The sequence below is a fragment of the Gopherus evgoodei genome, chromosome 14 (genome assembly GCF_007399415.2).
Source record: "Gopherus evgoodei ecotype Sinaloan lineage chromosome 14, rGopEvg1_v1.p, whole genome shotgun sequence".
Lineage (NCBI taxonomy): Eukaryota > Metazoa > Chordata > Testudines > Testudinidae > Gopherus > Gopherus evgoodei.
In genome coordinates, this window is record NC_044335.1 from 2,188,442 (window position 1) to 2,206,299 (window position 17,858).

The 17,858-nt window shown below is 44.6% G+C and overlaps 1 protein-coding gene across 1 annotated transcript in view; it reads right to left on the minus strand.

Moving 5' to 3' along the window:
- Positions 1-8,191: 8,191 nt before the first annotated feature.
- LOC115635189 (WD repeat-containing protein on Y chromosome-like) overlaps positions 8,192-17,858 on the minus strand; it is a 38,215-nt gene continuing 28,548 nt past the window's right edge. The window contains exons 15-23 of the mRNA XM_030533532.1: positions 17,424-17,678; positions 16,851-16,994; positions 16,535-16,756; positions 15,981-16,139; positions 13,748-13,916; positions 11,583-11,715; positions 10,269-10,473; positions 9,054-9,152; positions 8,192-8,642 (exon numbers count right to left, since the gene is read on the minus strand). Of these exons, the coding sequence (XP_030389392.1) occupies positions 8,469-8,642; positions 9,054-9,152; positions 10,269-10,473; positions 11,583-11,715; positions 13,748-13,916; positions 15,981-16,139; positions 16,535-16,756; positions 16,851-16,994; positions 17,424-17,678 (1,560 nt within the window). The 3' untranslated portion in view covers positions 8,192-8,468. The remainder of the gene's footprint in view (positions 8,643-9,053; positions 9,153-10,268; positions 10,474-11,582; positions 11,716-13,747; positions 13,917-15,980; positions 16,140-16,534; positions 16,757-16,850; positions 16,995-17,423; positions 17,679-17,858) is intronic.

Below are 17,858 nucleotides of genomic sequence, written 5' to 3' on the forward strand. Positions count from 1 at the left end.
TTTTCTATCCATCCCCACAGCTAATACTCTTACCCAGATTTTCCATATCTCATGTCTTGAATATTGCAACATCCTTTTCTCCGGTCTTGACAAATGCATCTTGCCCCACCTGGATCCATTCATAATGGAGAGATTCCAGAAGACTGGAAAAGGGCAAATATAGTGCCCATCTATAAAAAGGGAAATAAAAACAACCCAGGAAACTACAGACCAGTTAGTTTAACTTCTGTGCCAGGGAAGATAATGGAGCAAGTAATTAAGGAAATCATCTGCAAACACTTGGAAGGTGGTAAGGTGATAGGGAATAGCCAACATGGATTTGTAAAGAACAAATCATGTCAAACCAATCTGATAGCTTTCTTTGATAGGATAACGAGTCTTGTGGATAAGGGAGAAGTGGTGGATGTGGTGTACCTGGACTTTAGTAAGGCATTTGATACGGTCTCACATAATATTCTTATTGATAAACTAGGCAAATACAATTTAGATGGGGCTACTATAAGGTGGGTGAATAACTGGCTGGATAACTGTACTCAGAGAGTAGTTATTAATGGTTCCCAATCCTGCTGGAAAGGTATAAGAAGTGGGCTTCCACAGGGGTCTGTTTTGGGACCGGCTCTGTTCAATATCTTCATCAACGACTTAGATGTTGGCATAGAAACTATGCTTATTAAGTTTGCAGATGATACCAAACTAGGAGGGATTGCAACTGCTTTGGAGGACAGGGTCATAATTCAAAATGATCTGGACAAATTGGAGAAATGGTCTGAGGTAAACCGGATGAAGTTTAATAAAGACAAATGCAAAGTGCTCCACCTAGGAAGGAACAATCAGTTTCACACATACAGAATGGGAAGAGACTGTCTAGGAAGGAGTACGGCAGAAAGGAATCTAGGGGTTATAGTGGACCACAAGCTAAATATGAGTCAACAGTGTGATGCTGTTGCAAAAAAAGCAAACATGACTCTGGGATGCATTAACAGGTGTGTTGTAAACAAGACATGAGAAGTCATTCTTCCACTCTACTCTGCGCTGGTTAGGCCTCAGCTGGAGTATTGTGTCCAGTTCTGAGCACCGCATTTCAAGAAAGATGTGGAGAAATTGGAGAGGGTCCAGAGAAGAGCAACGAGAATGATTAAAGGTCTTGAGAACATGATCTATGAAGGAAGGCTGAAATAATTGGATTTGTTTAGTTTGGAAAAGAGAAGACTGAGAGGGGACATGATAGCAGTTTTCAGGTATCTAAAAGGGTGTCATCAGGAGGAGGGAGAAAACTTGTTCACCTTAGCCTCCAATGATAGAACAAGAAGCAATGGGCTTAAACTGCAGCAAGGGAGATTTAGGTTGGACATTAGGAAAAAGTTCCTAACTGTCAGGGTAGTTAAACACTGGAATAGATTGCCTAGGGAGCTTGTGGAATCTCCATCGCTGGAGATATTTAAGAGTAGGTTAGATAAATGTCTATTAGGGATGGTCTAGACAGTATTTGGTCCTGCCATGAGGGCAGGGGACCGGACTCGATGACCTCTCAAGGTCCCTTCCAGTCCTAGAATCTATGAATCTATAATGCTGCTGCAAAAATCATTTTACTAGCCCATTGCTGTGGCCTCGTCACCCTTCTCTGTCATGTCAAACATAAGCTGCTTGTCTTCACTCCCAAGGCCCTTCATGGCCCATCTCCACCCTGTCAACTCTCATTCACTATCGAGATCTGAACTCCACCTCCAATCGGCCCCATGACACCAGCCTTCATTGCCCACTTGTTACATATTCCAACAAACACCTTCATGCTGCTCCCACAGGTAGGAAAAGCTGCCTTTAACTGTCTGCAAAGCCACCTCATTATCCTTCAAACTCTTCTCCGCCACAATGCCTACAACAAAATTGACAATGGCTAGGCCACTAGTGTGCCGAGACCAGTACATACTGTGCTGACCAATATTGTTTCCCTGCACTTCCCCCCTCTGTCTGTATCCATCTGTTGTCTCATCTTCTACTTAGTTGGTCAGCATTAGAGGAAAGGACAGTCTTTGTTCTGTTTGTAGAGCACCTTGCATCATGGGGTTTTGGCCCGTGACTGGGACTCCAATGCACTTCAATAACACAAAAACTCCACCTCCTTAAGGTGTGAACTTTCTCCCATTGAAATAAAATACTAACAATGGTGATAACCAATAGTAAATAACAAAGAAATCAAACTCTTCATGGAGTAAATCATGGCCCATCACAAGGATGGAAGAATTAAAATTTCTGTGTCTACGACAGCAGGACAGGACCCTCTGAGGAGATTAATGGGGGGTGGAATCAGAGGACTTCTCCTGCCCGTCCACCATGGTCCTTACCGCTCTCCCACAGCACATATACGTCATGTCTCTGAGGAACTCCTCTGCCAGTACTGATACAAACACATCAGCTAATTTTTCCTGAGACAGGCGACATGCCCCATGCACTCAGGATCCTAAGGAACTGGGGCTGCGATGTTATCTGCAGCCATTGTCCAAGCTGCATTCAGTGCCACGGTTCAAAGCCACTTCACAAACAATGGGACGCTTCACCACAGGAGGTACAATTGTGGGCTAATGTTACCTCAACACGTTTTGTACAGCAAAAGGCTCGTGCACAGCTCTACTAGCCACTCACATCTGCCACTGCATGGTGGTAACACATGCTCCGCAGATGGCCTTAGGAGAGGGTATGTGAAAAATCTATCAAGCTTATGTAGAATAAAGTGACCATACGATTCGCAGTTCCCTCTGCAGTGAATAAACAGCTCCACAGAGGGAAAACAAGGAGTATTGGCAAAAAAACCAACACTATTTAGGGATGGGGATTTGTGGGAATCAGCCCCAGCCCCACCCTGATCTGAACACTATGACCTGTATTTTTGGATCCACCTATAAACTCCTTGGGTGGCTCTGTCTGAAGAGTTAATTCCACCAAAATCTCAGTTTTGAGACACCTCAAACTATAGGGACATTCAGATCTGAATCCAGCCCCAAACTTCATAGGTGAGACTTCTCTCTCTCATGTACTTGACTCCTCTTCTCCAGCCTCATCCTAAACATGGGAAAGCTCTGGATCCAGCTTTGTATTCAGAGTACATTGAGCCAAACCCTCGGCTAGTGGCAAGCAGGACAGCCCCTTTGATTTGAGTGGAGTTATGCCCTATTTATGTTAGCTGAGAATCTGGCCTGCTGTAATGACTGTACTCTTTCTTGATAGAGTGAAGGGGAAAAGGAATTAAAACAAATACAGACAAACCTCATGGGTTCATTCCTCTTTCCTTCATTCAATCCCCTTTTGTTTCCTACAAAAGAAAATTGAGCTCAGATTGATGTCTACCTCTCAAAATATTAAGATCATTGAACAGAAGCTGTTCCAATCCTAGCTCAGCTCTGAGGTTTGCCTACAGACACAAGTTGCACCAGTTTAATTTAAACTGATTTTAAAATAGACTAAGTCCAAACCCTGTGTGGACTCTCAGGCTGGTTTAAAACTGGTTACCATGGTTTAGTCTGCAAGTCAGGTTTAAACTGATTTTTTAAGAGTGTGCACTAGTTTAACTCCATCATTTTAAAATCAGAGCTTTAGATAAACCAGTGCAACTTTGGGCACAGACCAGTCCTAAGATTTGAAGATCTCAGTTCAAGCCCGGTACTACAGATTAGACCATTTCTGGGCTTGCACAGATGCTCAGGGAGGAAGAGAGGACAATGAGGTCAATGGGAGCTGAGAGCACTCTAGGAAGCATTGTAAGTGTGGTTAAGGCACAGTTCTATTTCTGTCCCTGCCACAGGCTTACTGAGCAACCCCCGTTACCTTCACTATAGCTCTGGAAGAGGGGCAGCAACACAGGGAGTCATGAAGCTAAATCCATGAACATTTGGAGAACACTTTAAGACCCTTGGATAGAAGGTTATAGAAATGCCAAGTACTATTATACTGCATTGGACAGACTTGCAGCTCAGCTCAAGGAGACTATTTGCATGACAGCCTATACAAGGGTTACCAAAAAGTGTAAGAAAAGGAACAGGCCTCAGGCATCTGTCACAAGGAGGTGCCCTCAACCCAAGTGCCATCTGCAGTGCATGCACGGTGTTATCCCCTGGTTCCCTAAGTCCGTATTTCCCCATTCCTGATCTGGTGGCAGTGCCCTCTCTCTCCTTTGTCAATGTCCTGCCTGGATTCCTCACTGCTAGCCCCATCCTCATAGCACCCCTTCAACAGAGCCACTGGATGCGTTCATGGCTGGAGGCCACCCAAGCTTTTCTGAGAGGCTGGTTCTATATTTACTTTGATAAGCTGGGAAACCCTGCCTGGCTAGCTCACTTTGTTTTATATTCCCCGTCCAAGCTCTGGGAGTACAAAGGGCTGACACGAGTGCCACAGGGGTGTCCCTGTCACACAGCAGGGCCCACCAAGGACTGCTCTGATGGGATTTCAGCCAGTGGTCTAGCCCCCGGTCTGGCTATAGTACACCTTACACCTGTGTACAATAGTTTACTCAGTCTCCACTCGGGGGTCTAGCTTTGGGCAACCACCAGAGGCTGAAATCCCCAGTGTGGCAGGCAAGGCCTAAATCGAAGGCTGAAAGTGTGGGTACCTGCTCACACACTAGACCCAAAATAGCTGCATCTGTCCACACAAAACAGGCAAATGTGCACTTACATGGATACATGGATAAAGGCCACAACTGCTCATCCACTTCTCATATCCTGGGACCAACACAGCTACATCAACGCTGCAAACAATTTATCCTGCAATCCAACCATGTTATGGATTTCAACAAGAAATTATGGATGCAATTTCCTGTGGGCACCTATGTCTTACACTTAAAATTAGGTCATAAAGACCAATGGATCATTCTGTATGGAAAAAAATTAAACCCTTTGGGCTTGTTTCTGCCGCTCCCTCCCGTTCACGGGTGTGCACGCTGTGTGCCTGATACAGTCACCTTTGAGTACGTGTACAAACAGCAGCCAAAACGTACATGCTACAGGCGACATGGCCCGTGCACCTGGAGATCCTAATCAACCCCCAAATGGGCAGATGGCCATGATGTTATCAGCAGCCATTGTCAAAGCTCCATTTAGTTCCAGAGTTCAAAGCCACTTCCGTAAATAATCAGACTCTTCCAGGGAGAGCTATGATTGTGAGCTAACAAAATGCCAAGGAGCCCTGTGCAGCGTAAGGCCCATGCATTGTTCTATCAGCTACTTGTGTCTGGCCGTGTCAACACTGGTTCTCCACTTGTGAGATACTCCCTTCTCTTCAGGTGTCAGTATAGAACGCCTGCATCTGTAACTTTCACTCCATGCATCTGAAGAAGTGAGTTTTTTACTCACAAAAGCTTACGCCCAAATAAATCTGTTAGTCTTTATGGTGCCACCGGACTCCTTATTCTTTCTGTACATTACAGTATCCCATGCCCTGCAGATCTTTGATGTGCATAAAAAAAATTTTAATTATTTATTTTATTAAGGGTAGGGGTTTTTAATATACCGGTATATGTATCATCATTGGATATTTCCTTCCACAACATAACGCCTCTTCAAAAACCAAAGAAGAGAATAATACCCCGCCCCCCCCCCCCCCCACACACACACACACGCAGCCTTTTCTCTATCATCTCATCCCTTCTTTCTTACAACAGAAAACAGAAACCTTCAAATGTTAACTCACCCCAGCAGCCTTTTACAACGGCCACGTTCAAGAGGAGGAGTTAAGCCACTGCTGAGTCCTGAAGTGTAAAAGGAGCCTCAGGTTCAAGTCAAGCCCTGAGGGTTTTTCAAGCAAGCCGTCAGACTTACCTGAGCTGTATATTGATGATGTAGTGGAAGCTGCCACATATTATACGTTTTCGTAACTGTTCCCTGGGGTGTCTTTCAGTATAATTACCAGATAAGAAGCCTGGCATCCTTAGGAAACCAGTGTCATCGCAGAAGGGTCATCAGTCACTTAGCTTCTCCCACCAACAGAGCTACCACCGCTCATTGGGCGTGGTTTAATTATGTCGACGGGAGAGCTCTCTCCCATCAGCATAGCGCAGCTACAGGAGAGATCTTAGAGGGGCGTGGCTGCAGCTGTACAGCTGTGCTGCTGTAAGCTCTGTAGTGTAGACACAGCCTAACTACCACGGTTGCGATTGGATTGGACAAGGCTGATACTGTAGGCATCCTGGTGATCCACATCTTGAAAAGGGATTACCAAAGCAGAGAAGCGACTGTTGGCTAGTGGTTTGATCAGGGAATGAAGAGGCATAACTGCTGGGATCCATTCTTGGCTCTGTCATTGGCAAGTGACGTCACCTCTTTTGCCCCAGCCCCTCCAACTGGAAGATGATTGTGATAAGTTACACGCACTCCACCTAGCAGGGTCAGCTCCAGGCACCAGCCGAGCAAGCTTGTGCTTAGGGTGGCAGATTCTACGGGGCGGCGTCCACCTAATCCTAGGGCGGCAAAGTCATTTTTTTTTGTTTTGTTTGCCGATCGGCCACCCTGTAGGGGACGGTGGCAAGGAGGAGGGGAGCGCCCTGCTGGGAGCGGGCTGCCCGCTCCGTCTGCTCCAGCCGGTGCCAGGTCTGTAGCAAGCCCGGCAGGGCAGCCCACATCCTTCCTTCCCGGCCAACCAGAGCAGCGTGGAGCCCTCCCAGCAGGCGGCGTGGCGGTCAGGGCCACGTGGCAAGCGCCCCGCTGAAGCCCTGGCTGCCCCCCCCTTCTCTCTTTCCCCCCACTCCCACCGGGTCATGTCTGCAGTGCAGGGGGACTCTCTGCACCCTGGCTCTGGCCACCCCGCAGGGTTTTGTTTGTTGTTTTTTGCACTTGGGGCATCAAAAAAGCCAGAGCCAGCCCTGCCACATAGGAACAGAGTTACAGTTAGGTGCTATCACAGTTACAAATACTGACTATCACAAGGTTTTTCCATTTTATAGTCTGCAGGACTCTCACTTAAAATGGATTGATAGCAGCAAACTAAATGCAAGAGAAACTCTTCACTTATTTTCAGTAAAATTCCCTTTTCTGACAGCTGGTCCATGGGGAGTATAAAAATAATTCTGCTCATGTCACCCCCTCTTTAGATTTCAGTCAGAATTTTTTTTTAAGATCAGAAAATGCCTATACATGGCACAGGAACCTGGAAATATTGAAGTAACTTGCAAATATTTAATGGAAAAAAAGAAGGATTTTCCCCAGTCAGTTTTCAAACTAAACTGGTTTGACTTGGTTCGCTATGAGATCTTGAAATGTAAATAACCTGGTATTTCCCAGCGTGCACATATTTCTGCACGTGCCTATAGATGAGCTGAGACACTCAGCATCAGTATCCAGAGGGGAGGAGTGAAAAGGGCTCAGAGGTTAATATATTGAGCAAGTTCATGCAATTGGGCACCTGTAGATCACGTGTCCTCTGACCTTGGATGCCCACCAGATGAAGCAATATCCCATTGTAGTCTTTGGTTTACCAGATTTATTCCAGAGCTGTTTTTAATCAACTGAACCACATTTTTATCTCATGATTTACTGAGGACACCACTTGCATTACACCTATATGCACGGAGACATCTGCTCCCTGAGTCATAAAGATCTCTTCAAAGCTTTTTTTACCACTTTGCCTAGTCAACATCGGCAGAATATTACATTTCTTTGTAGAAGGAGCTAATTAAGTAAGGGAAAGCATTGTCTAATGGCTAAAAGGTGAGGCCATTCTCAGCTCTGCCTTTGGCCCACTGCAGCACTGGGCAAGTCATTTACCCTCTACCTAGCTAGGAAATGGAAACCCTTGCCTGTCTTACAGAGACATTGTAAGAGTTTACACAGCTCTTAGAAAAGCTGCTGCAGGGAAGGTATTAGTATTAAATACTTTAGACATATGATGATAGATGAGACTTTTTCCTTGTGATTATAGATTATGTTAACTGTTGGGAGCAGAGGGGCACCTCCCTACATACCCAGGAGAATCCTGCCATTGACATGTACTTATCTAGAAGCTGCCAACCCTAACTTCTTTATGAAGCCTGCTGCATTCTGGTATTGAGAGCTCTGTGAAACATTCCACCATGGCTTCCTGCGCTCTTCAACAAGGTGCATTTAACAGTTGGAATTACCCCAACTGGCAGCATTTCAAGGCTCCATGTCTCATTCACTAAGAAAAACATGCAGTGCATTAAACTCCAAGCTAGCACATAAAATAAATATTACCTTTATTTGCAAGATCCAGTGTTTTCTCAAATACATTACCTGGTCAGAATTTGCTACTAATACTTATAAAAACAAATGGCTAGAATGTCTAGGACTATTACAAACTATACATGATGCATACATATTGTATGACTCTAGCATCTGTTAAGAAAACAGAGTTCATTTTTTCATATTTCCTACACATTTTTTTCCTGTTACAGGTCAATCTATTTCAAAGGACCAGATGAGCTTCTTTCAGCAAAGTTCAGTCTTGTGTGTGTGAAGACAAGTTTATTTTGTTTTCAGATTTAGCTTGTGAGAAATGGCAGCAGATAAGTTTTTTCCTGACCTTGATTTTCGCCTAAAGTTTAGTTGATATTGTTGCATCTCTACCAACATCTCAGGAACTGGAAGAGGAGTGACATCCTGCAGATCAGCATACTGGATACAGTGATAGATCCTGGCCTGGACCAGACAACAGAAGTCTTATTTGGAAATTTTTAGAGGCGTATTTTGCATTTTTAGGCCTTGTTTTGTAGCAGTCATAGAAAGAAAAAATGCAACAGTAGCACAAAAAAATGACTGTACTGCCCCAGCCCCCATCATCAGCCTCCTGTTCAGGATACAGAAATAGCTGCCTTGCTTTAAAGCCTCTGCTCCATTCCAAGTCCTGCCTGTCTCTACTCAACTTAGTCTTTTCACATTCCTACCATTTGCCTCCTTTCTGCTCCCATCCATCTTACCATTTGTGCAAGATCCTTCTCCTCTGCAGCGCCTACATTTGAAACCACCTTTCCATTGTCAAGGACAAAAGACATCTCCCTCAGACATTCAGGCCCTGAGGGTGTAGCTTCCGGTGGAAAGACATTAACTAACCTGATCTTTGTGAGTAACACAGGCCTTTACATCTGGGAGGAACTCAGATAAATGACGTCTCACTTTTTGCTTGTAGGAGGAGCCCAGGATCTCACTCTTCTGTGATAATTATATTAAAAAGAAGAATCAGGGGGTAGCCATGTTAGTCTGTATCCACAAAAACAAGACGAGACGGGTACCCAGAAGTCACCTACTACAGGACAGGCCTAACAGGGAAAATAACAGAATGCCACCAGCCATCACATACTTCCCCCAGCTAAAACCTCTCCAGCACATCATCAACAATCTACAACCTATCCTAGAAAATGATCCCTCACTCTGACAGACCTGGGGAGGCAGGCCAGTCCTCAGAGACAGCCCCCCAACCTGAAGCAAATACTCACCAGCAACTACGCACCACACCACAGAAACACTAACCCAGGAACCAATCCCTGTAACAAACCCCGTCACTTACTCTGTCCCCATATCTACTCTAGTGACACCATCAGAGGACCCAACCACAACAGCCACACCATCAGGGACTCATTCACCTGCACATCTACTAATATTATATATGCCATCATGTGCCAAAAATTCTCCTCTGCCATGTACATTGGCCAAACCGGACAGTCTCTACATAAAAGAATAAATGGATACAAATCGGACATCAGGAATGGTAACATTCAAAGCCAGTAGGAGAACGCTTCAATCTTCCTGGACATTCTATAACAGATTTAAAAGTAGCCATACTTGAACAAAAAAACTTCAGAAACAGACTTCAAAGAGAAACTGCAGAACTAAAATTCATTTGCAAATTTAACACCGTTAATTTGGGCTCAAATAGGGAATGGGTGTGGTTGGCTCATTACAAAAGCAGCTTTTCCTCTCCTGGAATTGACACCTCCTCATCAATTATTGGGTGTAGACCATATCCACCCTGATTGAATTGGCCCTGTCTACACTGGTTCTCCACTTGTGAGGTAACTCCCTTCTCTTCCTGTGTCAGTATAATAATGCCTGCATCTGTAATTTTCACTCCATGCATCTGAAGAAGTGGGTCTTTTTTACCTACGAAAGCTTATGCCCAGATAAATCAGTTAGTCTTTAAGGTGCCACTGGTCTCCCTGCTTTTATTAAAAAGAAGGCACTTTACTACATTTGTAGGATTCTTCCTCCAGCCCTCTGTACATTGTCCCTTTTAAACAGCATGTCAGACAACAATACTGATTTCCTCACCAGCTTCCCCTTCTCTTCCCACCGGTGCCACTCAGCCTCAATTTGTTCATCCATGTAACGCGTCAGTCGCTTCTCTTTCTGGATCATTTTTTGAATGTTCGGATTAACATCTGGGATTAGGCCTGATTTTCCTTGCAATAAATTCGTCATCATGGACTGCTGCCGCCTCTGCTGGTTAAGCGTGTGCATAATGCTTCGAGTACCTCTGGGCACAAAGGCATAAGGCGAGGATTAAACTTCCACAGCAAACTAATAGCCTTTCCCCTCTTCCCTAATGCAGCAGAATGGAGCCCAACCTACTCATTGAGCTAGGAAATATTTAAAGCAGACGCCGCATTAGGACTACGCAAAATAATTAGGATAAAATAAGAGAGGACTTGAACTGGACTTTCTTTGGGTTCAGAAAAAGTCAGCCTCATTTCCCATTCGCCCCTCCGAGCCCTCTTATCTATTCTCTCAGTCTCTGCGATTCGTAGTTCATGGTGGGACTTGGCCCTTCTGCTTCTCACGCTGTCTGCTCTCCTGAGCCCAGCTCGGCGCTCACTACTCAGAGGTTTCAATCAGAGCTGATGGGGGTATGTGAGGACAGGACTACCCCTCTGGCATTCAGTGTCCAGTCAGACTTAGAACAAATATTCTCAGACGGCCCTAGAAACACAGACCTACCAGGTGCTTTAGAGAAGGCTCCACACAATTTTCTTGTGAAAGGAACCTTTGCGAATCGAAAAATTGATTGAATTTTCTCAAGTCTAAATATTACAGACCCTCAAAGGTCTAAAGCTATGTCTACACTACAGACCTTACAGCTGTACCCCTGCAGCGGTGCTGTTGTAAGGTCTCCCGTGTATGCTGATGGGATAGCGCTCACCTGTCAGCATAATTAAACCACCCCCCATCAAGTGGCAATAGCTATATTGGCAGGAGACTCTCCACACCAGCACTTTTGTCGGTGAAACTTGTGTCGATCAGGGGTGTGGTTTTACTGACAAAAGTGCTAGTGTAAACACAGTCCGGGAGAGACAGCCCTAAAAATCCAACTTCGAACCGTGGAGAAAGAGATTGAACACTTGCCGAACAGAGATTTGTAACAGATCATGGCAGGTACTGGGTTTACCCCGCACCCCGCTGACAAAAAATGAATGAGTTTATCACTTCCTTTAACCATCCCTGTCCATTATTTCGAGTTCAGACACAGACTGCCCCAGCATACTGAAACCACACGTGACAAAGACAGAGGCTATCCTATTTATCCTCCATGCTGGAAAGGCATTTGCTTAAATGTGACTCTTCCAAGATGTATTCCAGTTCACTCACTCCCAGTGAGGGAACCTGCCCTCATTTAGCACTTTCAGGGTTTGAGTGGAACCAACTCTTCGGATTTCCAACGGCACCTCAGCTGGCCTCAGATACTGGAGCCCAACGTTCCACAGCGACTGCCCAAAGGTCCCTGCCATTTAAACCAGCAGAAAAGAAAGGTCAGAATGAGGGCTCAATGGACAGAACAGTTTACACCTGCCTACAAGCAAACCTCTCATTCTTGTTTGCCTTTGGAATGGCTGGCGAATCCCCATCTCTGCAGAAAGGAAGGTTTTTGCAAGTGAAACTGATGATAACCCCAGGACTTTATGGTTGTCACTATGCTACAGATCACTAGAGCTGGGTGAAAATTTATCAACCAAATGTTTTCTCATCAGAATATGCCAATTCATCAGAACTGAAGCTTTTCCATGGAAACTTACTGGCTTTGACTAAACTTTCATCGGGAAGACTTCTCAGATCCAGGATGGAATTTCCATTCAAAGCCAGAAGGGGGCGGGGAGAGGGAGAGAGAGAAAGACACACACACACACACACCCCATCCTAGAATAGCCCTTTGTAATGGTTCAGACTTGATCTGAGTCTCCCAGGTGAGTGCCCTGGCCACTGAGCTATTGACTATTCTGCGGTGGATCACTCTCATTTTATCACGAAACACTTCAAAAAGGTCTCAGTTTTGTTGTGAAGTGCAACAAAAACTAATTGTGAAACCTCAAAGTTTTTCACAAAATGGGACCTTAGTTTCTGGCCAACCCTGCACACCAAAGCTTGGCTCCAGGGCCATGGCCGGGACAGAACTCTCAGGGCCCAGATGAAGAGAGGAGCACTCTCCATTCCCACTGAAAGCAGTAGGAAATGAGAGCCCTCCGAACCGTCCAGGCCTGAGCCCTAAAGAACTGCCCCCGACAGCCTGAACTATAGGAGAGCCTTTATGCCAGCCAGAGATCACTAGAGTGCAGCTGCACCTGAGTCACAGATGCACCCTTTCTTCTATGTTTAGGTTTAAGCTCTTTGGGGCTGGGTCCCTCTCCACATATCACAACAGGGAGCCATTTCAGTTAGGGCCACTAGGTGCTACCATATTACAAACAACAAACAGCATCCCACACCACCCCCTGCCATGGGCATGCCCCTGATAAGCCCTCTGCTCTCTGGGGGTAGTGTAAACCCAGCACCATTTAGGAAGCTTTATGGTGCCATTCCACCACCAGGGCAGTGAGAAGAGACCTTCACATGGGCAGGTATCTGGCCCTGAGTGTTTGGGACAGACCTCTGTCTAATAGAAATGGCATGACACCAGAGAGTCACCTACCCCCAGCTTCCTGGTAGCCATGGCTAACTTGAATGAGATCTGTTACCAAAATAATTTTATTTCCCTCAACAAATGAGAATTTTTTAAAAAACTGACAAACTGGATTGAAATGTTCTCTCTCTCTTTTAAAGTAAAATTTACAGAAAAGGGGGAAATCCTAGAAATGGGAGTTGTATGGCACCATTTTTCTTATCTGCAATACTGTACACAACTGGCGTCATTTCCACAACATGGGGGCTCCCAGTCAAGCCTGTACTACAGACGAACCTTGCCTTCCCGAGGGCTGACGTGTTTATCTTTGACGTTTTAGTAAGAAATGGCACTATGCCTGGGATGGCTTCAGGCAGCAGCTGGGCATTGGTAGCTCAGCCACAGAGGTTCATTCCCTCTGGGGCACCTGGCATCGGCCACTGTCAGAAGACAGGACACTGGGCTACATGGACCTTTGATCTGACCCAGTCTGGCTGTTCCAAAGTGCAGTGTTCTCCCTGAAGATTTTCACCTGGGTCCTGAGCCATGAGACGACATCCTTGTAATTTCATAGTCTTTGGTGAGAGTTGGCTGACACTATTCTGCAGCACTTTCCTCACATTATAACCAAAACTGCATTGATGGGCTCAGAATATTTCTAAGGTTGTAGTTTTTGGTGGGGTCAGCTGTGGTCCAATTTAGACTGAGATGAGAGCCAGTCATCCTACCCAAATAAAAATCCTTTAGAGTTAACAAATTGCATTTAAGTTAGGAAGCCAGTTTTATCTAGCAAGCCAGCAGAGTGACACGTCTATTGGTCTCTTCTGTCTCATAAAACACCAGCTTGTATGAATGGCTTTAGCAGCCCAAACAATTGTACCTATGTGCCTGCCTGAGAGCAGCCAGAGTTTGACGTTGCAATCATAGCTGGACGTGACAATCAGTTTGAGCTTTTCCACATACACAATGTGGGAAACATTCTTCAGATGACCCCTCCAAGAGTTTAGAAGATCTGGGGGGACGAGGGTGGTACTCCAGCCACCCAGGACCTGCAGAACAGATGACATGAGAAATTAATTGGCGAAGATGCTCACTTGGGAGAAGGTCAACAGCTTCGTTTAAACATGACACGAACCTTTATAATCTATAAACCATCTCCACTCCCTATCTAAGCTATTTTTATGTCAGTTAACACCATGGTATTTAAATACCATGAGAATGTAATCTACCAAGAAACAAACTTTCATCCCTTCCAGTTTGTGGACAGCAATAATAATGGTATAAAGCCAGTAGGGTTCTATAGTTCTGACACCTTTTCAAGCATAATCTGTAACTATCTTGATAGCAGTATGCATCAGCTGGCAAAGTCTTCCTTCTGTATCCCCGTTCCACTGCTAATGGATTGTGTCCAGTATAACACTAGGGAGTCTACAAAGTCAGGATCTTCTTGGCCCATATTTCTCAATTCAAAGAAAGTAAGTGTATTTGTTTTTCCTTCTTGCTATGAAATCACATCTTGCTGAGCCAGGAAGGGCTGAAGAACCTCCTCCCTTCCTCACAGAGGTGGTGTGAATTTAGTGCAGGTCACCTCCAAGGGTGAGGAGAAAGGTATGTTTTCATAATGTCACTCCAGAAAGAAAAATTATCCTGATATTTATATTGAAAATAATGTCATGAATCAGCACGTCTATTGATACCTTCCCAAAAGCAATGAGACCAATCCACATAGCCTAGTTAATCTACCAAGTATTTCAAGACGTGGTCATTGACACTGACAGACCAAGTGCCAGCTCACACCGAGGCCTGTAAGTCTCACTGTAAAATGACAAATGCATGGTTGGAAGCCAGTCTGACTCACCCGTGTGTTAGTATTTTTAAAATAGGTATCAAATTCATAAAAATGTGTTTAGTGTTAAGCATTTCATAAACTCTAGTGATAAGCATTTCATAAACTCTAGTGAGTTGCTGCCTGCATTAATCTCACTTGTAATGTCTGTATCCCAGGTTATAAGGTAGTATTTAAGTGTTTACTCTGAACATGTAAACCCTCAGTCAGGAAAGACGCATTACCAAGTGTGAAATACTAGTTTGCCACAAGGCGTGTCATCTCCTGCCCAACAAAAGAAGGACCATAGACACCAGACAAGCCATTGGGGAAAATCAGGGGAGACAAGACTTTGCTAATTGCTCCCTCCACATTCACAAAGAGATGTGCACAAGCACTCGTCCCATCAGCTTGAACTCTGGGAGGAAAGCAATAAAAATCCACCAAGAAGAAATTGATATCTCTGTGCCGCTTGAACTCTGAGAGGTGAAGATTTCTAAGCATAAGCAAGGGATCTCCAGCTTTTTCACCCGGGTTAGCCCTAGAGGGCTTATAGAGCTTGCATATTACAGCAGCTTCTATTGCCTTTTAGAACCTAAGACTTACTCATTTGTCAGTGTTTATCTGCTTTAACTTTGTAAATAACTCATTTCTTTTTCTTAGTTAATAAATCTTTAGTTAATTTATTATAGGATTAGCTACAAGGATCTAAGGTGCAGCTGACCTGGAGTAAGTGATTGATCCTTTGGGACTGGGAAGTTGTGATTTTTGGTGTAAGGGAGCCTCTACCATGCAAAGGCAAGTTTACCAGGTGGCAAGACAGATCAGAGTACCCAAGGTGACTCTCTGTGACTTCATGTTAAGCCTGTTCTAAGTGCTTGAGGAGTTCACACTTGATAAGTGGTTGGTGAAATCTAAGTATAAAACTCATAACCAGTTTGGGATTTGTGCCCTGCTTCTACACAGTCTGCCCTGAGGCTGGTATTCATGTCTGAGCACCACTTGAAACATCTTGACAGTCATACTTCCAATAACCTTCTAAAAATGCATGGGCAATATTTGTGACTATAGGCAGGTATTTTCGAAAGCACCTACATTATTTAGGAGCATAAGTCTATTATGCAGGGACATTTTAGAGGCCTGCAGAAAATTCAGTCCATTACAAAAACTCTGAAATGCCAACCCCTTCCCAAAGGTGATGAGGAGAGCTTAAAGGAAACAAGGCTGTGCCACTGCAAATTAATATAATGTATAAACTCTTTATAGCACAGATTCTGCAATGCACTACCTCAGTTTCCATAGATGGATGTTTTCTGGCAGGAACTCTGCAGTATTTTGGGATTAAGTCACGAAACATGTTCTCATTTTTACGAGATGTTTCTGTCTTTCCTGCCCTGGAAACTTTCTTTACCTCTTTTGATTTGCAGTAATTCTCGATATCCCAGATCTAAGGAGAGACTTTGTTAGTAACTTTTTAATTTTCATTTACAGAAACCCCATATTGCACATTCCCCTGAAACTGGCTAGGAAGTGACCAGTCACACCGCTCCCATTTACAATAGTACAGGTGGTGCACATAACTCATCCTCCAGTTTTCATTCCTGTGACATCTCTAGGGACAAAATATAGTCTCATTTGCTTTCCAGCTTTGTTTGTTCATTCACTAGATTTTAAATTAAGGTCTCAAGTTTTCACACAGCTCATTACTTTCCAAGCCTTTGAAATGGAACCAACTGTTTGGTCTGTTTTGAACAGCAAAGTTAAAAATCCTATGACTTTACTTCTTATCTTCAGAGTCAGACTCTCAAAGAGGCTGTTTTTCAGACATCATAAAACAATCACCTTAATATAACCTAGAGAATCTCCAGTCAACAAGATGAAGTCCTCTGGATCCGTGGACATGGTACCGACTACTGCATTTACATCATCACCATGTACTGCCTGAAATTTGCCCAACATCCCCCCTTCACTACTCACTGACCAGGCATAGATGTAGCCACCTGCAGAGCTGGTTAGCAAAATGGCTGTGTCAGGAGACTGCTCACGTGTCTCCAGGAAAAGTATCTGCAAAAGAGAAAGCCATAGCAACATGTGCCCCGTCCACTCTCACATCCACTCTGATTGCTGGGTAGGTCAGAGAGAAACGTAGACATCTAACCTTTTCCACAGCAGCTGGGAGGCCCTTCAACTCTTCCTGCCAATTTGGATAGTTTTGCTCTTGGTTGCTGGTTTCAGCAGCATCTTGGTCTTTGGGAGAATCACTTTCTATGTCAGTATTTTCCCTTCCTGGAGGCTGGACTGCCTACAGAATCAAAAACATCACCACATACCTATAGCCAGGCCTTACATTGGAGGCTGATTATGTTCTGCTCTTCTTGACAGCAGAGTCTGCAGGGTGGTAAGACTTTTTTGAAGGGCCAATATTTCTTTCAACCTTAAGTACAAGAAGTTCTCTGTTATAAGACCAGGTCCTGAGACCCCCTTACAGAGGTAAGTGAAGGCCAAAAGAAGCAGAGAGCTGTGTAGGAAACATGCAGCAGAGGGTGGGGGGTGAAAAGAAGCAAGAGAACCAGGAAACCACCTTGAATGTTTACCATTTGTTGTTTAGGGCATGGTTAACTGTGTAAAAGACAACAATGCTTATGCTGCGACATGTCTTCACCCAGCTGGGAACAAGCCAGAGATTGTTGTGGGTTTAGTCTAAACCACAAGAGCTTTCACAGAACCATACCTGCTGCCCTTTAGCGTCATCCAGCTGCTTTTCTCCGGACTGTCTTATAACAGATGGAGCAAGAGCCAAATTTCTGCATTGGCCAAAAAAGGAAACAGAAGGATTCTCAGTAATTGAAAGCCTAGTTGCCAAGCTAGTCCTCGAGTCTGCCCAGCGCTTTTTCCCAGACTCGGCATAACTGCTGAGCTTTACTGATACTGATGGTTTCTTTGGGATATTTCCTCTGCCGGGATCTTCCTTGCTCTCAATAAACACCTAAGCAATGGGAACAAAAACTGCATTTCAGTGTGAAATGGTCCCTTGAGACTTTTCCCATCTTCCTTCTTCAAACTGCTACATCCCATCCCGTCTGCTAGGCTGAATTACTAAAGAGGCAATGGGTTCTTCACTTGCAAAGCAGACCCAGCCATTCTAGTCAGCAACATCACTTTTCTG